Consider the following 24,778-nt stretch of genomic DNA (forward strand, 5'->3'; position numbering starts at 1 on the left):
GTCCTTGGTTTTCTGGAATTCTATTCCATCATATATATTTAGCATAGTATACCCCAACTGAAAATGAAGGAAGATTTAATTGTAGTGGAATTTGAGATGACAGCATCTGACCTCTATCAAGGAAATACCAACCGAATTGTTTACGCTCAAATACTTACTAAATGTACAACATACAGCATAGACAATCTATTCACATACATTTAAAGATAATTCTCTAAAATAATCAAAACATTTCAGGAGCCAACCCCAAATATATTTTTGCATTTTTTTCCTAGTGAAATGAATTTTTGTCGTGGAATAAAACATTCCCAACTTTAAAAGAAACTTAAACTATGGTAAAGCAGTTCTTCAGGTGGACGGGGAAGCAGAGGCTGCTTTACGGTACTGGGGCCCAGACGCCCGTGTCTAGAGACATGGTGTCTTTACAAACAACCGGATCGTCGTTTGGGAACACAGATCCAGCTCTTTCTGAAAGGAACAAGCAGCGCTGGTCTCTGTTCCTCTTGGCAGAGAACTGCCCCAGCTTGGCTGCTGCAGCCCAGCTCTCGGGAAGCCTGGGCCAGGCAGACACCAGCGTCCAGCGGTTGGCACTTGTCCGTGAAGGAATAATTTTAACGTAGTGATAGGGTTACCTTGGCAGATGTGAAGTTTAGTCCTTGGTTTGCTATTTTTGCCCTCTGCTTTGAGACTAATACTTGAACAGAGGACAGAAGTGGACTTCAGAGCTATAAAGACACACCTGTGGCACTGTGTGTGTGTCCCTGTGAAAGGGACAGGAAGGGCTAGGGTCCCCTGTTGTCCCAGGAGCTGCTCCCAGGATCATCCGTGCTAATACACAGATAGATAACTGTCTTCCTATCAATGAGGGAGCCTAAATCTCAAAATGGTGCCCAGGCCCATTTTAGGTAGAGCCAGCCTTAGCATGTTGACCCCTTCTCCAAACAGTGGGGACTCGAGTGGGAGCCTGTGGTCCCAGTCTGTGGACATCCTAGAAGAACCTCTTCTCTGCACAGCTGAGATCCATGCCCCTGACTGCCCCGGGGCCCTGAGCACATGCCAGCTCTGCCTCCGTGTCAGGCCTGGAGCTGCCTCTCCTCAAGGCAGGCTTCCTCTTCCAGAACTCTGGGAAAGAACAAACTTCCAGAACAGGAACAGAGGGGCAGCAGATGTCCATTTGTGAGCAAAACCTATCGCAAGAAAGGAGCACTCGCCAATTCCATTTGTAACAGCCTCAAAAAAGAATACCTAGGAATTAACTTAACCAAAGAAGTGAAGGACCTCTATGATGAAAACTTTAAAATCCTGAAAAAGAAAATTAATGTGGAAAATCCTCCCACGCTCCTGGATTGGGAGGATTAACATCGTGAAAATGGCAATACTGCCAAAGACTACCCACCAATTCAATGTAATACCCATCAATATCCCAACTTCATTCTTTAATGAAACAGAAGAAGCAATCTAAACATTCATATGGAATAACAGAAGACTCCAAATAGTAAACAATCCTTAGCAGGAAAAACAGTGCTGGAGGAATATCAATACCAAATTTCAAACCTTATTATAAAGCCATAGTTATAAAAACAGCTTGGTATTGGTCTGAGTACTAATGGAATAGAACTGAAGACCCCAAAATGATCCCACAGGCCTATGGCCAACTAATCTTTGATAAGGGAACCCAAATCATCAGATGAAAGAAAGACAGCCTCTTCAGCAAATGGTGCTGGCAGAATTGGCTATACATGTGTAGAAAACTGAAATTAGATCCTTATATACCATCCTGCACCAGAATCAATTCCAAATGGATCAAAGACCTTGAGGTAAGAGCAGATACTCTGAAAATATTATAGGAAGGGACAGGGGATACACTAGGGCTCCTTGGCACAGGTCAAAACTTCCTAAACACATAAATCAAAGAAAGGTTTGGTAAATGGGATTACATTAATCTGCAGAGCTTCTGCATGGCAAAGAACAAAGCTAGCAAGATCAATAGAAAGTCCACAGATTAGGAGAATATCTTCACTAGCTATACACAGACAAGGGTCTCAATCAAAGATATACCTAGAGCTCAAAACATTAAACCTCCCAATAAAAAATCCTCAAAGAAACAATCACCCCATGAATAAGTGGGCTAAAGAATTCAAAAGAGACTTCTCTGGAGAGGAAATAAGAATGGTCAGTAGACACATGAAGAAATGCTCAACATTGCTAGCCATAAAAGAAATGAAAATCAAAACAACATTGAGACTCTACCTCACCCCAGTGAGAATGGCCATCATCAAGAAAACAAATAATAACAGATACTAGCAGAGACAAGGCCAAAGGAGACCCTACTGCAGTGTTGGTGGGAATATAAACTTGTTCAACCACTCTGGAAAGCAGGATGGAGGTTCCTCAAAAGACTATACACAGAGCTCCTCTGTGACCCAACAATCCCACTTCTGGGTATTTGCCCAAACGATCATAAACAAGGCCACACTGAAACTATAAGCACAACTATTTTCACTGAAGCATTATTTACCATAGCTAAGATATGGAACCAACCCAGATGCCCCTCAGTAGATGAATGGTATAGATACATAGTAGAATTTGATGCTTCCATCAGAATGAATGGCATCACCCCATTTGTAAGGAAATGGAAAGATTTGGAAAAAAATCATATTAAGTGAAGTAAGCCAGACCCAAGAAACCCAAAGATCCAAAGAAACATAGGCCCCATGGTTTTCCTCATTTGTAATGATTAGTGTATGTCTAGGATAGTCCTAGCAGAGGATCACAATAGCTCAGCATATATATATCCATATAAAATGATGCTAATCAAAATGAACTCTAAGATAGGAAAATAAGAGGGCATTTATGTTTTTTATTTTTTTAAATGTAATGTGTGAAGTTATTTCTTTCTTCTTTCATTTTTTCCCCCTTTGGTTTATCTACTATTGTCACTATTTTGGATTCTGATACCCTGTGTCTTGTATATGCATTTCATCGGAATTCGAGTAGGGCAGGGGAATCACAAAATGGTAAGACAAAGGACAAAGGATGAACCAACCCAACAGCGGTACAAGACACTTTGCTGGAGATGAACTTTACAACTTTGGGGGAACTGGGGGCGGGGAGAGGAAAAGTGGGAGAAAACGAGGGTGGGGTAACATGATTCAACAAGAAATGCACTCATGACCTGACTTATGCAACTGCAACCCTCTTCATTTTCTTCGAAATGAAGAAAAACATTTCGAAAGAGAAGGGCCACTACAAGGCAGCGCCCTTGTGTCAGGGACTTAAATTATATTCTGGATAATGTCTGAAAACCCAGACATTTAACTTCCCATGTTTCGGCACTAAAGGGATATTTGAACTTAAAGATAAAACGAACACCAACAAACAAAAATGTGAGCCTTTGAAGTCTTCCATTTGCATGGGGCAGGACCAATGACACTCCAGAGTGGAGATGTCCATTTGGAGATGTCCTTGGCACTGACTCCCTTTACACGCAGGAGGAAGTGGAAGGGCCGGGGGTGGCCAGGGACATGGCCAGGGACACTGCTTTGCTTGTGATTTGAGCTCTCACTGGGATATCGGTTCCCTAAACAATTTTTAATGAATCCTGTCCCTGATCCCTGCACAGATTTAACCTCCTCCCCTATCCACAAGCTCAGAGACTCAGATGTGACCGGTACCCAGGGCTGCTCTGGCTGGTCCTCTCACTTGCTTCTTTCTGATGTAGGAAATAGATGTCTGAGCACCTTCCCCTGGCCGCCTCCCATCACCCCACTCTCCCCGCAACCCCCCCCCCCACAGTTAAGGATGGAGGGAATGGCCCAACAGAGAGGGGAGCATCACAAGGAAACCCGTTTGCCACGCCTTACCTGTCGGCCGTCAGGTCTTTATCCTTCTTCCCCTTTTTCCCTCTTTTGACTTTGTCTTTCTTTCGTTGAAATAGAAATAACCAACAATTTAGTAAAAGCAAACAAACACATGAGCTCTAAAATCACCTCTACAGACTGTGCTTAGGGGGCAGCGGGGGAGCAGGAAGGCTAGTGTGGCACACTGAACCCCGACGGTGACTGGCCTACAGACCCCGTCGTTCAGGGCCACTGTGGCTGCCCTGGCCTTCAGAACTTCCGAGCCTTTTCCTCAGGCTCTTCTGACACAGGCCGGAGGCCGGGAATTAAGCTGTGCTTGTTCTTGGGACCTGCTGTGGGCTAATGCTTGTGTCTCCTCCCAAATGGCTCCCAAGGTGACGGGGTCTGGAAGTGGGGCCGCAGGAGGGTGATTACACGGGAGGTCCGGGATCTCCCGACTGGGGATTAGCGCCTCGTGAAGAGGGCATAGGAGCATGTTCAATCTTTCCATCACGTAAAGACATTAAGGGAGCACCAGCGAAGCAGAGAGCAGTCCTCACCGCACACTGAATCTGACAATGCCTCCATCTTGGACCGCCCAGCCTCCAGACTGGTCAATTTCTACCCGCTATAAATTTCCTCCTCTAGGGACTTAGTTTTAGTACCACAAATGCACAAAGCAATCCCTGACCACCTCTCCATTAGCACCTGGTTCCTAATCAGGAGCCCTTGGGGCAGGGGACTGTCCTAACAGCTCCCCAGGGAGCTGTGAGAGCCTGGAAGGATGTGTTCCAAATGTGACCTTCCCAACGGTGCTGACGCTTGGCAGTTCTATTTAAACTGTCCACTGGCAGAAGTGAAAATTCCAGAGCGCGGTGGAAGGAGTCCTTCCACGCTGGTTGGCATTTTCCTTCTCTGTGCTCTTCTGCCTCAGGACGCCTTCTGCAAACCGTATGTCTGTACACGCAACAGACGCCAGGCGCCTTCCTAACGCTCCCTTCTCTCGTCATTCCTTCACTGAAGCATCCATTCTTCCTCCGCTCCTTCATTCTCTCATCTGGACTGCTGCAGTGTAGTGTGTAAGCAAAGAGCTCCCACTCGTCTTGGTCAGTGTTGGATATTACCATCTAGCCACCATCTTGTTCAAACACTGAATATTTCTTTCTCCTCTACCTCTCCTGACTGCTCTTCCCATCTGTAGGTATCTACCGTAATAATTCACTGTCTCTGCTTACACATAGACTCATAACCCAGGACCTTTTACGTCTGGCTTCTCTATACACTAGGATGACTGCAAGATTCACCTTATGATTGCGCACAGCTATGCTTCATCCATGTTTCAGCTTTTTAAAAGTTATTTTTTTTCGCCAGAAACCAGTGGCTCGTGCCTATAATCCTAACAACTAAGGAGGCTGAGATCTGAGGTCAAGATTTGAAGTAAGCCCAGGGAAGACAAATCCATGGGATTGTTATCTCCAGTTTAATAGTCCAAAGCCAGAAGTAGAGGCGTGGCTCAAGTGGTTGGGTGCTAGCTACGAGTGATGAGAAAGCTAAGCTAGATTGTGAGGCAGCTCCGAGTTCATGGCCTGATCCTGGCAGAAAAATTAATATTTTTTCTTTGGAGACAGCAGTAGGCTCACATACAGTTGTAAGAAAGAATGCACAGAGCTCCTGTGGACCTTCACAGGTTTTTTCCTGTAGTAGGAGAGCTGTCTTAGAGGCTCACAGTGAAGACACAGATGATGACCCCGTCAAATTCAGAACCTTTCCGCCAGCATGAGGCCTGGGGGTGGCCTGACCGTGCTAGTCCATCCCATCTTCCCTTCCAAGACACCCACCCCTCACTCCTGAAGCCACGAATCTGATCCATTTCTCTAATTTCGTCTTTTCAAGACTGCTATGGCTATAATCATGTGGTGTGTGACCTTTTGGCCTGGCCTTTCCCCAGGAGAATAATGCTCAAGGAATTCATCCAGGTTGCTCAGTTTGACAATACTTTCAGTTTGGATCCATTTTTTTTAATTAAGCAAACAGTTATAAATCTCTCTCTCTCTCTCTCTCTCTCTCTCTCTCTCTCTGTATGTGTAGGAATGGGGGAGGAGATGGAGAATAAGAGAGCTAGCGACAGTGTCAGAGTTGTGGTTTTCTGATTTGATCCTAAGATACCTTCCCTCTCTGGAGACTGGCTGGGACTTCCGGCCTTCCCCCGATGGGGCACTCGGGACTAATGTGTGTGTTCTAGAGTTTTCTGCATGCTGGTGGAGAGTCTGCTGTCTGAGCATCTGACCTGGGGCTAGGTGACCTCTCCCAGGGGAGCTGCAGAAACTGGCAGGCTCTGTCTGACCTGTGCTGCATCTGCTCCTGTCAAGGCAGCTACCCTCTAGGAAAGCCCTGAAAACAGACAGGTAGATGTGGGTGTTGGTCAAGGGAGACACGGGGCGGGGGTGGGGGGCAGCTCCACCACACCCGAAAGAACAGAGGCAGATGAATTACTTGCAGATCTCAGGGAGAAGGAGGCGGCTGGTCGGTAGAACCAAGGGAAAGAGCGAGCTGTCTGGGACAAACACTCACCCGCGTGAAGGAGAGAGTGAGGGACCTATGGCCTGAGGACTTTACTGGTGTCCAGGTGTTACCCATGCAGGTTTCTAGAAAGTTCCAACTGGGGGTTAACTTTGATGGCACCATGGGTGACTGAGACAGTATCACTGTAGCATATTGCTGCTGTTGGTGAGGGGCGAGAGGGCGGCAGGCCGAGTCAGGAGGATGTGTCCATCTGTCTTGTAGGACATGGTCATCAGGAGGCAAGGTGAACTGCCCATTTTGGGGGCGTCTGAGCCCTGCTTCTGGCGTTAGCAGTCTAAGAACTCCTGACAGTGGGCACCAGGCTTTGTTTCCAGTGCCTGGCTGGCATGGAAGTTGCATGGCTTTGTGTGTGTGTGTGTGAGAACCTGTCCACTGTCACGCAGAGTGGCTGACTCACCAACCGTGAGTGGTGAGGGCCGTGCTCTGCCTGTCCAGCCCGGGCGCTGCCCCCAGCCTGTGTTTCAGCCATCCAGGAGGATGCGTAGTGCTTGCTCACGGTGGATCCCTGCGTTCCGGGGTGAGCACCCTCCCATGAGGCCTTTGTCACCTGCTCATGCTCCTCAAGCCTGCCCGTTGCGGTCAGATTCTAACTACTCAGGTTTTGGCAGTGCTTCCTCAGTCCTGGATACTAGCTTACAAACATATCCTTCCTAGTCTATAGCTTGTCTTTTTAATCCTTTCCCTAAGTTTGGATGAAATCTCCTGTGTTATTAACTTATTATCATAAAGGTGATGTACAGAGGGGTTACCATTTCGTGAGTCAGGTGATGAGTACATGTCTTTTTGGGCCATGTCACCCTTTCCTCACCCTCTCCCAGTTTTTCTCTATCCCCACCGTCAAGTTGGTTCATTTTTAGCACAATGCTTCCTTCCTAAATTGTGCTCTGGTGTCAATTCTAAGAAATCCTTAGTTCTCAAAATTTTACTATTTTTTTTCTGAAAGCTTTACGGTCTCACATTTAAGTAACTATGGTCTCCTGAGTAGCTAGGATTACAGGCGTGAGCCACTGACGCCTGGCTTGTAGCTGTTGTTTTATAAAGGACAATCAAAACGCTACCCTACTGTGACATCTACCTCCCAATTCCACTGCCCGATGCCATCTACTCCTGTGCTTGCTCCTTCATTCCACGGAAGAACACAGGGAGGATAATCAACTGTCAAACTGTGACTCTGCCCCACCCGGCCAGGGAGCAGGCGCGCCTCTCAGAGCAGGTAGACAAACAGGTGCATTACAGCCTCTGCCACCTGTTCCGTGTCTCCATCCACTGTTGTTTACGACTTACCTTCTTTGCTTTCTTTGGTTTGACTGGAAGTTCCTTTTCTCTGTTCACAGCAAGTTTTAAGTTTTTGAGTTCTTGTCTCATCAACTCATCAACCTGGTCACAAATACAAAACAACACTTTTAGGTACCTTTGCATGCCTCTCCTCCTCTCCTCTCCTTCCTTTTTAACCTCCTTCCCTCCCTCCCTCCCTTCCCCTTCCTTCCTCTCTCCCTTCCCCTTCTTCCCTCTCCCCACTTCCCCCCACTTCCCCTCCCTCCCTCCCTCCCTTCCTTCCTCCGTCCCTCCCTCCCCCTGCTTCTCTCTTTCTTTTTCATTCACTGGTTCTGGAGCTTGAACTCAGTGTTTGGGCACTATCCCTGAGCTTCTTTTGCTCAAGGCTAGTGCTCTACCACTTGAGCTACAATGCAACTTCTGGCTTTTTCTGAGTAGCTAACTGGAGATAAGAGTCTCAAGAACTTTCCTGCCCCAGCTAGCTTCAAACCGTGATCCTCCGGTCTCAGCCTTTGCAGGAGGATTATAGATGTCAGCCATCTACAATGGGCTCTTTTATTTGAGTGTATGGAAGGTAAACATTGGGTAGACACAAACATTGGCACAAATGCTTGTTTTACTCCTATAGACAAAAGTAACTTTACCTGAAGCCTTATTTCTGTCTCTAGTTCTTTCCGCTTCTCCTGTTTGATCATTTCTGGATCATAGCTCTGAACGAAATTCCAAGATTCATCTTTATTCATCCATGTGTCTGTATCCCAGAAGGACCAAGAAAAAGAAAAGGGAAAAAGAACTTCAACAGTCAGGCTAAGCAAAGTGGTTTCTGTCACGTTGACAGATGTCAGCCTTTATCCGTGGAAACTGAGAGAGGGCTGCAATGCAGGGGGTACTTGCAGCATTACTGTGTGCGACCCTTTCCCTGGCAGAGGCGCTCAGTCTACCACAGCCAACCTTATCTATGGTATGAACGAGTTTTCAAGCAAAGTAGTTTTATGATTTACAGGAAGCCACTAGGCTTCTTTTCTTTTCTTTTTGCTAGACAGAATTACTACAAGCAAAGAAAAAGAAAGCATTCAGTCGTGAAAGGAGTTCAAAGTACTTAAAAGAAACTGTGCCATGACTATTTGGGAACAAGCAGTTACAGGAAGCCATTCTCACGCCGGAGCGGAGCTGTGGCTCGCTGTACAGTCCAGCATGGCTGGGCAGCTCGGGCTGCCTTCCCCTTGTGGTTTCAATGGACCGAGCTGGGCACAGGAACTCTGCTTTCTCATGACAGGGGCGCACAGGGCACTTCTCAATCCCTTCAGGAATTTCATGGCCATTTGTGGCTGCAGGGAGCTGCCCACCACCCTCTGAGGGCAACTAATGCCCCTGGCCCTGAGAGCCAGGAGGAGCTTTTATCCTAAGAATGTGAAAAGCAGGCTTGGGCCCTTTCACAGGAGGGGGGAGGGGGAGGGGGCAGAGGGGCCAGGGAAGGGGTTAATCTCAGTGATTAAAATGCTAATGTTTCATTTGTAAAGGAAAGCCTTTGATTTTTAAGTAAAGGATTGTGGGGGTGAAGAGATTCATTTCTTGAGTTTCTAAGGAATGAGTGGTTGATACATTCACTGCCAGGGAGGTCAGCCAGGGAAATGACCCTGGACAGCTTCCATTAGGGGACCCCATCTTCTGCTGTCTTAGCCTTAGCCTTTCCAGTGGGGTTCAGCAAGTCCTAAATCCGGTCTCCCATCAAAACATCAAACTCCCCCCCCCCCCCCCCCCCCCCGCCATCCTCCCCCCTCCCCCCGCGCAAGATGGGGCGCTGTCCCTGCGCTCTTCAGCTCAAGGCGAGCGCTCTACCTCTTGAGCCACAGTGCCACTTTTGGTTTTCTAGTGGTTTATTGGAGATAGAGTTTCATGGACTGGCTATAAACCGCGATCCTCAGATCTCAGCCTCCTGAGTAGCTATGATTACAGGTGTGAGCTACTGGCGCCCGGCTTGTAGCTGTTGTTTTATAAAGGACAATCAAAACGCTACCCTACTGTGACATCTACCTCCCAATTCCACTGCCTGATGCTGTCTACTCCTGTGCTTGCTCCTTCATTCCACGGAAGAACACGGGGAGGATAATCAACTGTCAAACTGTGACTCTGCCCCAGCCAGCCAGGGAGCAGACGCGACTCTCAGAGCAGGTAGACAAACAGGTGCTTTGCCCTTTGGGGTCCCAGACCCCACTGCAGAAGGTGGCAGTTCCCATCTCCACAGTGTGACCCCCTGTGGGCTCAGGTGAGGGGACACTGTCTCCCCACGGTGGTCCCCTGGGCAGGCCTTCCTGGCACCAAGCCCAGGGCGGCCGGAAGGGTGCAGCTTGGCCGCAGGGGTCTCTGTCCTGCGGTCTTCTCTCATGGCTGCTCCAGTGTTCCCTCTTTCTCTTTTTGTGTCAGGCAGGCTTGAACTCAGGGCCTTGTGCTCTTGCTTGGCTTTTTCACGCATGGCTGACACTCTTCCACTTGAGCCACAGCTCTACTTCCAGCTTTTTGTTGGTTATTTGGAGCTAAAGAGCCTCATGGACTTTCCTGCCTGGGCTGGCTTTGAACCTTGATCCTCAGATCTCAGCCTCCTGAGTAGCTAGGATTACAGGCCTGAGCCACCAGGCACCTGGCCTGTGATTCTTTCCTATGTATCAGCTTCAGAATGGAGCTCCTGACATCCTGGTCTTTTACTCTCTGCCCTTCCTATGGCCTCACATTCTGAGCACAGTTGTAGCAGAAGGGAAGGGAGCCGGGCCTTCCAAATTCTGAGTGTGCGTGTGCAGGTGTGCAGGGCACTGAGTGCCCGGGTCCTCCCTGCGCAGGGTGTCCTAGAGAGTACAGGCATCGCCAGGGCGTCCTGGGACTGCCGGAGAGCAGCCTGTGGCAGCCGAGGCCAGGCCTGGACAACCGCGGGCCAACACTGACAGTGAGGGTGGGATGGAAGGTTCAGCGAAGGGAGGCGGCCATATGGTTCAGGCAGAACGGAGTTTGCTGTGGGAGAGCATACTGCCGGCTTGCACAAGATGGAGGGTGCAGGGAGAGCCAGGGGGGAGGGGGAGGGGGAAGGGAGGAGCAGAGGGGCAAGCGCAGGGGGACCAGGGGCACAAAAGAGGTTAAAAAGGGGTGGAACTAGTGATGGACACTGGTATACAGGGAGAGGGTGGGGAGGAGATGTGGCCCCAGGAAGACCGGGAGCCTGGGGGACCTCTCCCTAACCCCCCGCCCCAGGGTGCCTGGGATAGGGGGTGCTGGGAGGGACTTCTGCGGGGGGGGGGGGGGCCTGTGTGCACCAAGGGAGAACAATGGGGAAGGGGCCATTTTTTCTTGGGCGGATCTAACAGGGAGGCTTAGGTGGGAGGAACAGGAGGATTGCAGTTCAAAGCCAGCCTGGGCAGAAAAATCCCCGACTCTATCTCCCAGCAAAGGGCCAGGCTGTTCTTCATGGGACACTGGACCCACTGGTATTTTATGAGGCTTACATCATATCTGTGAGGGCTTGAGCAAATGGATCTCTCTCTCTCTCTCTCTCTCTCTCTCTCTCTCTCTCTCTCTCTCTCTCTCTCTCTCCCCCCCTCTCCAGGCTGGTTGCCCTGGCTTAAACTCTGTGCCGGCTTCTCTGTGTGGCTGACACAGGGTGGGACTGTGAAAAACCTAAGTGATTCCATTTTACTTAAGACCCCATCTCAGTTCTGCGACTTAACTCGTGGCCCACTTTAGCCTCAATGCTAGGAATTTATGATAGAAAGCCATGCACAATTCTTGGAGCCATCGATGGCGTTTGCTGAAGGCAGGTGTTAGCCCCTAAGTGGTGTTGCCCCCCAGCAACCTAGGGCTAAGAGTTTTGGTTCCGAGGAAAACCATATAATTTTCTGACCAACCAGTTCTTCAGAGCCCAGGGCGAGACATGCCATGTATTCTGTTGGTCCAGGTGTGACTCATAACCGTTTTTTGGTCAAGCTATGGACCAAGGATATTTTTCTGTAAAGGTCAACCAATCATATTTTCCCAGCTTAGCTTGCTTTAAATGTTAACCAATCATGTAATTTCTTATGTAAAAGTTCCTTAAAGTTGTTTGTTCAATACTATTAAAACTGTGCTGATTCTATGCTCGGGGCCTCTTAGCGTCACCGGTTGCTAAGTGCGCAGAGGACCAAGCTCCAGCTTGCAATAAACGACTCTGCTGTTGGCATTGATCGTGGTCTCTGGTGGTCTATGAGGGGGCATCCAAAAACGGGATGCTTCAACAGGTACAAGCTTCCCAAGGTAAAGCAACTTCTCTCCATAGGGCCTGGAAACGAATGCCCACCTAGGAAAGGTTTCCTGTTTTTGTTATCAATGTTTGTGTAAGCATGGAGATCCTGTTAAATTCTGCTTGGTGTTGGCTTAATCTTAAATTCTTGGCCACACGGTGGATAATAGAGAATTGGTCTTAACAGGCACCATCTTGGCAACATGGTAAATTTCTAAAATCTCTTGGAGGTGGAGTGCAACGCCCTCCCAGGTAGTGGGCCAGGCTGGGCAGAAAAATCCCCGATTCTATCTCCCAACTAACCAGCAAAGGGCCAGACTGGGAGCATATCTCAAGAGACTCAGTTCTAATTAACCAGCCAAATGCTGGAGGTGGCACTGTGACTCAAAGGGTAGAGTGCCAGCCTCTAGCAGAAGTGCCCAGGGACAGTTTCCCAGGCCTTGAGTTCAAACCCTGTGAATGCCAACTGGGACAAGCCATTCCAGCAAGGAGCACCTAGGCCCCCGGGACGAGGCCGGTCCTGACCACGAGGAACTGTGGAGAGGAGTAAGAGGAGGTGAGTCCTATCCTAAATGGGGTCATTTTACAGAAACTGATGACAGCCTGGAGATCAACAGAAAGTTAATAAGCTTGCCCATCTAATGTCCATACCCGTCTACCCTCTAATTGGATAGGAACTTACATTCTGGCCTTTGTTGCCTACTATTTGCACTTAACTCTTAGACTCAGCACAGTTAGCCTTGGCAGCTTCCTGGGTCTCGCATACATAGTCTGTAATCTAGACATCTGCCAAGCCCTCCTGTAAGGCTCCTAACCACTCCAATCTAGCCCTAATCTCTGACTGGTTATTCCCAATCAGTCCCCTGTGCTCTCCCCTGCCCAGTGGCCCCCAACCTTAGATACCCCCGCTTCCTGCCCCTAGTCATGTGGAAATTCCTCCTTCCCTGTAATGGGCCACCACTGGGTTTATGCTCCAAATGGAACTTTTCTGGCTTGTGTCCAGGTGTGTGTCAAGGAGCCTCGGTCAGGTTCCTTGGTCCCGCCGCCTTGTCAGTCTTTGCCTGATCTCACCTTTTCAGAAGGTTCTCTTTAACAGGTTAGTAGTCCTCACTCAGGACACCACCTGGGGTCAAGTCAGGGCCGTCCTATTACGACAGGCAGCCGGAGGCTTCGCTTACACTGCCCTGCTCTGCCCCGTGCAGACCTGGATCCTAAAGACCCCAGCCCCAGTGACTCCTCGACCCCCACAAGCCAGCAGGAAGCATCCAAAAGAGACCACAATGCCTGTAAGCTCTGGAACATTTAACTATTTCTGCTACCTCCTCCCCAGGCTCCTGTGATCTCAGATAAAGCTGGAAAAGTCTTGCTTCCCTGTCCAAGATAACAGGGATTCAGGTACCATGCAGTCGGTCGGTCTCCAACACAGAGAAGGCAATCGCAGGTCTTTGTTAGCCCCTTCTGGAGATCAACCACTCCCTGGCTTATGTCTCTCTTGGGTCTGTTAGCAGCAATGTTTTGCCTTTTACTAATTGTGCCTTGCATTTTAGGTAACTAAAATGAGACCTTTACCCAGTTGTCTAGCAAATACTTCTTGGATGGTACCAGTCGAATGACGAATCAGGGACCCATCACTACTTTGTCCCTTTACAGCAGGAAGTAGCTCGATAAGCAATGACCGCCGTCCATGCCCCCCCCCCCCCCATGACAACAAATCCGGGGAATGTTAGCATTCCCTCCACCCCAGGTCCTCAGCCCCTCCCCACCTCACTTCCTGCCCCCAGCTGCACCAGCTGCACGCCCTCCACCCAAACCTGAACTCCACCCCGCCCTTCACAAAGAACTTTCCCGGGGCTCTGGCCAGTTCCATCTCCAGCCCTGCTGTTGCAAGGATGCCCCTAGATGGGGACAGGGGCCAGTTTGCTCCCTCTCCCATGTGGGAGAGGGCCATGCCAGCCCCTCTGATACAGCTTCTTATAGACCTCCTTCTCCTGAGCGTGACTGTGTTGGTGTGGTCTTCTGGGATGGCTGCTTTCAGTTCTTGTTCCACGTCCAGGCCACGTCCCACCGGGGTGCCCATGCACCCATGCTCTACTCCCCGGCCATCTTGTTGTCCTCCTGATTCCCATGTCTCATGTCTGCCCAGTTTCACACCCTCTCCCCACTGTCACTGCCGCAGCGCACCATCCCTGCATCACGCCTGCGGCGCCCCAGCTGGCACGGTGCTTGGGAGGAGGCTGCTGAGTGATTCCACAAGTGCGCGAGGCTGCCAGCGAGTCCCCCGCACCACTGTGCCGCAGCGGGCTGGTGCAGCTCAGAGCTGCGGGCCTCCCATGGGGCCCTGCCAATGGGGAGGGCCCTGGGCTCCTTTCCTGGCTCTTGTGAGGAATGAATAAAGTCAGTGTCTCAGGCGCTTAGTAAATGTCAGCTGATCCCTCTTTGTGCCAAAGACAGCAGGTGTCAGCCCCACTGAGGTCACAGTAGCCTCTGGGCTTTAATTCAGCATCCCAGGCAGCGTGAGACCCTTCTTCATGTAATGTTAAATTCATGTATAGACTATGGTCTACTCATTAACAATGTCAGAGGGGTGTGTGGTATGTGTGTGTGCGCGCATGCCTGCGTGCGTGTGCTGCTCCTGAGGATGGAACTCAGGGCAGATTAGACCAGAGTTGGGAAAGAGGTCCTGATGGACCCCTGTCTGGACATTTTCTCCTGCTTGCCATGATTGCATTTTACAAGAATTTCCACAAGAGCACTAGGACCAGGTTGATGATATTGGCAGATCATTTGGTGTTGGAACCTATCCCAAGAGTGGGGCAGTGCTAAAGGAAATGAATAAAAGCTCTAGCAAATTGTAATGGAAATATCTGGAAAATCGGCTCATAGACTCACAGATCTGGCTCGATTACGCCTATACAAATGATGTTGAACAACTGACGTGAGGACTATGTGTCAGAACCCAGGCACACAACTTAGTCTAACAAGATTAAGACATTTTCTATACATGTGGTATCGATTTTCTTAATGTAAATAATCTAGAAAATGCCTTTCCTCTTGCTGCTAAGCAAGAGAATGGGGAACTGAGGTCTTCGGGATTCAGAAAATGAGATGGACATTCTGAACAGGTTCTCCTCCTGGGTATGCCCCCAAGTCTCCGGGAGAAGCAGAGGAGGACAGAAAGTCATAGCTGGAATTGTACCTTACAGCCTGCGGTGACCCGCGCTGAGGCTTGGGCCAGGGGATCACGGGACAGGGACACGGCGACGCCTTGGCTAGCATGGATATTCTCTTGAACTGACCTTTGTATAAGTTATTTCCTTCCTCCATGGAATGAAGGAAAACACTCGGTGACATTTTCCACTCTTCTTCTTCTTCCTGTTCAGAGCAGAATAATATTTTTGTTAATTGCAGGCGTAGTTTATCTGTCAAGACTGGACAGCAAAAGCGCACACACTGCAGCTGCCAGGACTTTCGTTGTTTTTGGGTAGCTCTGGGGATGAAGACTTGCCAGGCAAGCATTTGACCATTTTTTTTGCCACACGCTAGGCTCTTTAGAGGGGCTGCTTTGCAGACAGGGTAGCTTCAGATTATGAGTTGCAGGGATTACAGATACGTGCCACCAGGCTCAGTCCTAGAACTGCAGGACATAAAGGCCCCATACCATACCATCCACCAGGGCAGCTACCTGCTAGAGGTCTGAGTAGAGAGAGCCCTGGACACCTCTCTGCTGCGGCTTCCCCACAATACACAGACCCCAGTTTGGTCTAATGTCTTGTTTTTTAAAATACGTTTTTTATTGAAAAAAAAAAAACTGTACAGAGGGGTTACAGTTACATGAGAAAAGTAATGACTACATTTCCTATCAAGCATTGTTACCTCCTCCTTTGTTTTCCCCTACCATCCCTTCCCTCCCACCTCCACAACTACACTCCCCTCCCCCCCATTTAAATTGTAAAGTTTGTTTTTCAACAGAGTGTCTTGTACATCTCATTGTTACAATGGGTCAACCTGTATCCCGATTTAAACATTTTGTTTTTTCCCTTCCCCTCCCCAAGCTAGAGAAGTGTATATACAAGATGCAGGGCACCAACATCAAATACAGTGAAAACAGGGGTTATACCGTGGGGGAGGAACATACAAAGAAACAAAAAAAAATCACATGGTACATTATAAATTCATTAGGAACAATAGCAAGAAAGTAAAAACCACTGTGTCCCTATCTTGGGGTTCATTTCGCTTAACATCCTCTTATCTGGTCATATGTACATAGCTTTTGATCTTTTCTGCTTGTCCCAGACATATACTAGTTGTTGCAAATAAGGGAAACCGTAGGCCCTATGTTTCTTTGGGCCTGGCTTACTTCACTTAATATTTTTTCCAAGTCTTTCCATTTCCTAACATATCTCTCTCTCTCTCTCTCTCTCTCTCTATATATATATATATATATAGATAGATAGATAGATAGATTCGATCTATCTATCTATCTATCTATCTATCTATCTATCTATCTATCTATCTATCTATCTATCTATCTATCTCACATTTTCTTGATCCATTCATCTGCCGAAGGGCATCTGGGTTGGTTCCATATCTGAGCTATGGTAAATAATTTGGCCCAATGTTTTAATGATTGTCTCCTGCCTTGCTGAAAGCTGCCTCCAGCCTGAGTCCCAACTGTGTCCCTCTACCGTCCTCCATACTCTGGCTGTGAGCTGCTCCTCAGCCGGTGCTGGGCTGTGATCCAGAGGTGTTGTGCTTCACAACGACCTGTGCTGCTCCTTCCTCTTGCTCACCTGTGCCCTGGCTGGGCCTGGAAGCCAGCCTTAAGGCCGCAGCCTATTGCTGGGAGCCTGGCGTTCTTCCTGGAGCGGCATGCAGAGCCTCAGTGTGGAGAGCCTGACCACCTCCTTCGTGGCTCCTGCTGCTGGCTCCGTGCACGGAGACAGGAGACTGAAGTCCCCCTGCCACCTGCACAGTGGACAGCTCTGCCGCAAGCTCTAGAAACACACCAAGGGGCTGTGCGAGGCTGGGCCCCGTCTGCTGCTAACTACAGCGGCCTCGCGAACGGATATGCTCCAGGCAATCAAGTTCACATCGTATCGATGGTGTCCGCAGCCCAAGGTCAGGGTGATGGTCATACTCAAGAAGGTCAGAAGAACTAGTGTTCACTCTGCTCCCCGAGGACCCTCCAGAGCCCTGCACCCCCCGGCAGAGCACCGGACAGCACGGGAATACCAGCAGCTCTCCACCAGGCTGCTGCGGAGTTCCTGGGCCCCGGGCATCTGACAAGTCTCCCCTGGGCTCTGGAGTGCAGTGGCCCCGTCCCCTTGGGCTGCACACCCTAGGGTGTATGCAGTGTCTGTGTCTCAATCCCTGTCTCGAGTCTCTCTATTCCCTTGCTCCCCACAACCAAGCAGCCATCAAAGGCACCTGCTTTACCTTCCACACTTTCTGGGATCTTTCCTCAGCCTCCCTTCCTGGCCCCGTGGCCCAGGCCCTTGCTGCCGGACTGTCCGATTCAGGGCAGTCAGGCTGTGCTATCTAGTGCTTTCTGATGAGTTTGGATTCTCTGTCTACAGCAGGGGCTTAGCCTTAGCTCTGACCTCAGGATGTACTTTCCGGAAGCTGCACAAAGATGCCTGTCTGGGCGCTCCTCCCTCTCGAGGCTCCCTCCTCGCCCATCGGAGTCCAGGCCCGGAGGAGGCCCAGGCTGCGGCTCCTGGCTGTGGCCCCGGGTCTGCGCAGGCTTCGCCTGTGTCAGCATAGCATTCTTACAGCTCAGCTTTTCCATGGTATATCAGAGCTTCCTGTGTGTTAATAACGTCCCTTCACAAAGACGAATCTATCCTGTTACTCATCCACCGTCAAACATGAACATCTATATTCCTCTTTTGCTCAACGAATGTGTGCTAGGTGCCTCTCTCCCCGAAGCAGAGGTGCCAGAGCCGAGGGCATCCCCGCTCTCCATACCCTGCGGCCTGGTGGGAACTGGAGGGAGATCACAGGAGACCCCTGAGGGCTGGGCTGAGTCTCAGCCAGGGCCCGGGAGGCCAGCAGCAAGGCTCTGCAGGAGTGCTCAGCTGTGTGAGTCCAGGTCTTCCGGCCTTCCAGGCACAGGGGGCGTGCGGGAAGGAGTGAGATGCGGGGAAGGGCAGCGGCGTGGTGAGTGAGGCCAAGGCAGCTGCTTGGTGTATGGGACAGGAAGTGACGTGCCTCATACACATCCATGTAGATGAGGCACAGTGGGCAGTCTGTGAGACTCTTATCTCCAATGAACTATTCAGAAAAAGCAAGAAGTGATGCTGTGGCTCAAGTGGTCCAGCATCAGCCTCAAACACAAAGAGGCTCAGGGACAGCACCCACATCCTGACTTTAAGCCCCAGGACTGGCAGATAACAACAACCACCACCACCAAACCACCAAAGGACAAGTAACATGCTGGTTCAAAGAGTTGTATGTGCTCAGTTCTGTTCCTAGCTTTGGCACCAATCTTTGGTCAATAGATAGCCATTAAGTATGAGGGTCATTCCCCACCATATCACACCATTTCCTGGCACCTCTCACTGCTCATGTTTGCATTCTGCTCTTTGGACACAGCTATGTCAGCTGAAGAGGCTCATCTGGAAGCTTCTAGGTCATTCCAGCAGGTATACCACCTGCTGAGAGGCCTTGTACCACCCCGTCTTAGCTTTAGGCTGGACGGATGGCATCCGGGGCAAGTCCCTGGCCCTCCAGGGCCTGGGGCCCACCGTCATAGCAAGCTGATGCCCACTGACACAAACTCCCACTTGACTCTAGTGTTTTCTGCAGTGAGCCAGGCTCTGGGGAGCAGCAGGTCTGCTCAGGCCTCTCCACGGCTCCCTGAGTCAAACGCCCCGGCCTGATCATCGTCTGGGTGTTGCAGTTCTACACAGAACTCGCACAGCGTCCTGGCTGCATCACAGCCTGGCATGTAAGGGGTTCGGTGGTACAACTTCATGTCTAGAGTTAATGTCGAGGGGGTGGAACATGGCAAGTCCAGTTTTAGGACCAGTGAATCCTGACACTGTGGAGTAAGCAGTAAAGGCTGGACGCTCCCACAGCGTGCCGCAGCCTTTCCCGTGGCAACAACGCGCTCAGCGGTTCCACCGGATGCGGGAACTGGAGGAGAACCCGCCAGGGCGAGCCCCTGCGTTTCCTCCCAAGTGCAGCTCACACTGGGATGAAGCATCTACAATTGCCTGGATGGAACCCTTCCTTTAGTTCTGTTATACAGAGCCCATGTGTAGACAGGGCTGGCTCTCTGCTTCATGGGTGGAGCCTGGGGCCGGCTCCTCAGAGCCAGGAAGGGCTCTTCTATGATCTCACCACCCCTGGAGGGGTGGGGTTAGGTTTCTGACATGTTGTGGGGGGATGCAAACATTCAGCCCATAGTACCCCAAGTCAGTCACAGTGCTCCTGATGGCCTTTATGCTCCTGGGCGCGGGTCGCCATTCCCGTCTCCATCTCGTCTTCTCTGCTGCGGTCCAGACTTCCTGGCTGAGCAGATAATGAAGGAGGGATACAGGCAGGTTCTCAGGTGCCAACTCCCCCTCACAGCCCAGGCCCCTGGGGCTTCTGTCTTCCCTGACTCCGCCACACGGCCCCGCAGCACCTGACTTTCTTGGCACATGGAGCCATTTCCACGCCTCCCGTCCTCCCGGCCTGGCTGCTCTGGCACATCTCACATATTCATTCGGTGGCGTAGGACGATGTGGCCGGCCGGCTCTAAGTGCTGCTGGCGCCCGCCATGGGCCATGGGGATCCCTTCAGGATGTCGGGGTGGCCAGGGGTTCCGAGACCTGCTCTCGGCTTTCTTTTTCATGGCCAAATACATGGCTGGCAGCCTCTTGACTTTTTTTCAGCTTGCATTTATAAAGTGGGTTTATTGAAAGAGCCACTGTTAGTATGAATGTTCTTCTGCAGCTCGGGTATGTGCCGTGCACCGGGTGTCTTGTCATTTCCTTTTCTGAGCCAGTGTGGAGTATGGAGCGATGCAGGTGGGATGCTGAGGGCGGACCCACAACCTGCCCCTCCCCAAACGCTGGCCAATGCCAGTGTAAGGACAGGCAGGAAGCAGAGGTTCCCCTCCTCTTCTTGCCCCTCCCTCCCCTCCCCTCCCTTCCCATCCTGCCTGCCCTTCCCTTCTTTCTCTCTCCCTCCCTTCCTGTCTTCCTTCCTAAGTTTGAACTCAGTGTCTTACACTTGCCAGGCAGGCACTCCACCACTTGAGAAACTGCCAGTCCTTTCTCTATTGGCTGTTTTGAGATGGGTCTCGCTTCTTGTCCGCACCAGCCCGGGCTCCGGTCCTTCCATTTGTGCTTCTCTGCTTTGCTGGGTGGTAGGTGTGTACTACCGTGCCCAGTCATTGGTCTAGATGGAGTCTTGGGAAGATTTTGTCCAGGCTGTCCTCAGACCACGACCTCTGATTTCTGCCCCCATGTAGTTAGGATGATGGGCTTCAGCCACCGTGCCTGGCTGTGTTGCTGCTGGATGTGGCCCCCAATCAGTTACTCACCAAAGCTATGCCTTTTGGCATCTATCCGTCAGCACACAAGTTCAAATGTCAAAGTGATCTCTCAGCGGCTTGTGTGCTGCTCTGCCCCCAGCGTCTGAGTTCTGAGGTAGAGGAGGCACTACCTGTTTCTTGGCAGGGCTGAGTATTTCCCACCTAACTGTGTGAGATCATCAGGCCTTTGTGTAGCTCTGGAAGTGGAAATCCCAGTGAGGGACCATGTTTTAAAATAAAAACCACACTAAAACGATGGATGGAGTGTGCAATTTAACTTGCAAGAGATGAAGTGTCTCCTAGCTTTTGGAGTTTGCATTTCGTGTTGTCACTTTGCTGTGCTGCTCACACATGTCCATCTGTCCACGTTCCACGCCTATCAGGGCTTCGGAGGGCGGCTCTCTCCCTCACGTAGGAAGAACGGCACTGAGAGCTGACAGTGCCACTCAGAAGGTCTTGCCATGCCCTAAATACATCTGTTTTGGTTTGCTTTCATGATAGTGCGTTTGATTTTTGTCAGAAGGAGCCTCCTGACTATTGTTATGTTGGTGAGGAATGAACTGAATTCCTCTCATGGGCCATCAGCACTGGTGGCTGATTCTCTTCTACAAACCCCAAAACCTGGTCTCCCCCCAAGCTCTGCAGTCCTGTGTGGCTGCTGTGCTAACAGCTGCCCCCCACCCGTGTACCCCTGCTGGGGAGAGGCCTCTGCCCTATGCCCACCTCTGATATTGCAAAGCCAAGAGCACTTAGCCTTCTACCACCACCTCACTGCCAGAGGGCAAATAAACCCCCTTCCTTCCAGCCTCTCCCATGTCCCAACTCCAACACTGGAGTGCTATGTCCTAAGTACATCTGTTCCAACATTTCATATCATATATATTCATAAAGAACTTTCTGGAAGGTAACATTAACATGTAATGATGGTTAATTCTGAGAGATGAGTTTCTACCCTTCTCTACTGGAGATTGAACTCAGAGCTTGCTAGGTAAGTGCTTTACCATTTGAGCCATGCCTCCAGCCTTTTGTTTGTTTGTTTTTCACATAAGGTCTTGCACTTTTCTCTGGACCAGCCTTGGACTGTGATACTCCTATCTGTTCCTGGGATGTCTGGGATTAGAGATATTCACCGCATTGCCAGTGTTTATTTCTCTTCATGGTAATGGAACACCGTGGTAGCTAGTGTTACTTGTCGCTTTGGCCGGCTCTCTGGTGAAGCACTGTTCTGAGTGTGTCTATGAGGGGCCGGGTTTAGCTCAGCAGGTAAGGATGCTGTGTGGCTTTCCCCAGGGCAGATGGGAGCATCCGATCCTTCGAAGCCTGAATGGAGCGCGAAGGTGGGGGAAGGTGGACCTGGATCCGGAGGTGCCTGGCTGCCTCAGCTGGGACACCGTCCTCTGAGCTCAAAGCTCCTGTGCGCAGGCCTTCCCTTGTGGCCTGGAAGCGGCATCAGCCGTGGGCCCTCAGGCCTTTGGGCTGCGCTGCTCTCCGTGGGCTCCAGCTAGCGGGTGACAGGGCCTGGGACTTCTCAGCCACACAGTGCTTCATAATAACACCCCTGCCCCCCGCCACTTGCCTCGACATGAAACACACACTGCTGGAGTGAGAAATACCGCATCACCTGTCACTGGATAGGACGATGAGGGATGAGGAGGGGCAGCGGCTCAGGAACAGTGAAGCCTTAGGCCAACCAAGCACCATGGACATCTTTGTCTTGGTGCTTCTTCGGACATCTTTGTCTTGGTGCTTCTTTGTTCTCATGGAAAGCAATCTCAATCCTCTTTGCAGACATTCTCGTGCTGGGAAGTCAGGCCGGTGAGACCTGCTGCCTGGGTCTGAGTCTGGCCCCGGAGCCCGAGAGCACCAGCTTGCGCGCAGGAAGCTGATGGGCAGGAAGCCGCCTGCCGGTTCAGAGCAGGCCCGTGCCCCTTGCCCTCACCCACTGCCAGTTTCTGTCTACCTCACCCAGTGCCCGGCTCCTCCCCAGCTGGGCAGGGCTGCACCGATTCACTGTAACACTCCACTCCTTGCTGTCTGTTATCTCTATTAAAAGAGGCAACGGAGGCTGTTCAGGTGAAGCAGGTTTCCTCCGGGCTCTGCCCCTCTCCCTCCGCCCGGCCACTGCGGTTTCCCTCGCCACTGGCACCCGTGCTTTGCCCTTCCCATTCTGGGGCCGACGCCAAAGGCCCCTCGACGGCTGTCCCTTCTCGGGCTTCAGTCCTGCTGCTTCCCCTGCCTCTGGCCTCCCCACTTCTCACCACCACTCTGAGGGGAGGAAGCGTCCAGGGGGCCGGTGACCCGTGGGCTCTCCACCCATGCCTCTCCCACGCACTCCCGTCCACTGCTGGCGGCGTTCGACCCCAGTGGCCTCTCTCTCCTTTGAGAACTCCTGATTATGTCTCCGTTACATTCTTAGTTCTCTGTTCTTGGGGTAGTTGGAGAGAATTCAGAGAAGATTGCAGCATTCTCATGATGATGCGTTGTGTGCAGGTCCAAATCATTTACAATAATTCTGATGGTCTACTGATGACTCTGCATGGCTTCATAATAACAAGAAGACAGAGGAACGGCTGCATGGGGCGCTGCTCTGCTCTTTTTATGTCTCAAGCTGAGGTGAGGGGCCACACAACCTGGCTTTTCTGGAAACAGAGGCCGCTGCAGGATACAGGCACATTACTTCCCACACCAGCCACCTCCCTCATTAAAGTCCTCTGGCAGGGCCTGCCATCCTCAAGAGTTTTGATTGAAGCCAGGGGGACAATGAGAGTTATTACTCTTATTTGTTTTCCTGTGGCAATGTGGGAATTCTTTATGAATTCTAGGTATTAGTCCTTTGTCAGATAGGTAGCTGGCAAGTATTTTCTCTCCCAGTCTTGCCTTTTTATCCTCTTCTTGGGGTCATTTACGGAGTGAATTTTTAAACATAATGAGATCCAATTTGTCTAGTTTTCCTTTTATGGACTGTACTTTTGATGTCAACTCTAATGAGGGTCCTGAAGATTTCCCCCTTAACTCTCTAATCTCCTGTTCAAGTCCAAGTCCATTATTTTCCAAGTCCATGGAAAAGACCATCTTATTTCCCTCCAAAAAAGCTTAGTGCCATTTTATTATAGGTTGCCATTTTTTCTTTTAACAATCACATTGTCACTCTGTAAAGATGAACTTTTTACGAACAAATTAATTTTTAAGTAATTCTGAAGGATTTCCCCTCTTTGGTTTTAAGCACTTCCTAAATGTCATTAAATGCTGATGATCTTAAACTTTGCTTTTTGTCCAAAACTGTTCATCATTAAGTGATTCTTTAATAGTTAATAAAATACTTTGCCCAATGCCAGATTACATGGCTGATAATTTCAGATTTATATGGAACAAGCTTCACTAGCAGTGAGTTTTTAATTTCCAAGTGTAAAACTCCCTCATGCATATTTAGAACGAGAAATGCTTACAGTAAAATTGAAATTCTTCCAGTTCTCTTTATTCATAGGTGCTTTGCAATTATCTCACAGAGAAGAAGATTAAAAAAAATAACTCCATTGAGTGAGAAGTCTTTTTCCTCCTTGGATCAAGTTAGAACTCTTCAGTGCAGGGTGAACAAAGGATCATGGTAGCTCAAGCCTATAGTCCTAGCTACTCAGGATCGTGATTTGAAGCCAGACCAGGCTGGAAAGACTTTGAGACTCTTATCTCAAATGACCCAGCACTAGCCTTGAGCAAAAAGAAGGTCAGGGACAGAGCCCAGGCCCTGAGTTTAAGCCCCAGCATAGACACGTGTGACACATGTGCACCGGTGGTCTCTGGGTAGGGTCCCCTGGGAACATTCAGGTGAGCACCTAGGCAGGTCTAAGAGCGGTCATCCTCCAGGGAGGGCAGGGGAAGCTCTGGGCAGAAGAGAAGCTGAACTTAAGCAATTGCAAGAGGGCTGTGGGCAAATCCTGCAGGGAGCCTGGACACAAGGAGAAGCCTGTGGAGGTGACCCAGGTGCTAGACCGGAAGGCTAGGTTCTGTCCTTGAGCGTACCTTTAAATGCTAAGGACCTGGGCTGCCAGCACTGACACGCTGGGCCGCAGGAATGGAACGCCTTGGTCCAAAGTGGCCTCGTAGGGGCTTAGCAGGATCTGTCACCGCTGGCTTGAGTTGAGCCACAAAGGGCCCCTGGGAGTCCTTGTGCGTTCACATAGGGAACAGCAACGAGATGTCTTGATCCGGGAAAGGCATGCAGCTGAAGCTGCTCTGCAGTCCTCACAGAGCAGGGGCCTCACCCCTCGCTGTCTAGACATGGTCCTGCCACTGGGTTGT

General features: G+C 50.3%; 1 protein-coding gene across 3 annotated transcripts in view; it reads right to left on the minus strand.

Moving 5' to 3' along the window:
- Nucleotides 1-24,778, minus strand: part of Iqca1 (IQ motif containing with AAA domain 1) — a 120,307-nt gene that overhangs the window by 37,682 nt on the left and 57,847 nt on the right. For 2 of the 3 annotated variants that reach the window (XM_042678810.1, XM_042678809.1), the window contains 5 exons: nucleotides 15,255-15,330; nucleotides 8,342-8,448; nucleotides 7,703-7,799; nucleotides 4,777-4,781; nucleotides 3,864-3,922 (listed from right to left, as the gene is read on the minus strand). In XM_042678810.1, coding sequence (XP_042534744.1) covers nucleotides 3,864-3,922; nucleotides 4,777-4,781; nucleotides 7,703-7,799; nucleotides 8,342-8,448; nucleotides 15,255-15,330 — 344 coding nt within the window. The remainder of the gene's footprint in view (nucleotides 1-3,863; nucleotides 3,923-4,776; nucleotides 4,782-7,702; nucleotides 7,800-8,341; nucleotides 8,449-15,254; nucleotides 15,331-24,778) is intronic. The other variant, XM_042678808.1, reaches the window with a different exon arrangement.

Source organism: Dipodomys spectabilis, unplaced genomic scaffold, assembly GCF_019054845.1.
Source record: "Dipodomys spectabilis isolate Male_0828 unplaced genomic scaffold, ASM1905484v1 ptg000049l, whole genome shotgun sequence".
NCBI classification, from domain to species: Eukaryota; Metazoa; Chordata; class Mammalia; order Rodentia; family Heteromyidae; genus Dipodomys; species Dipodomys spectabilis.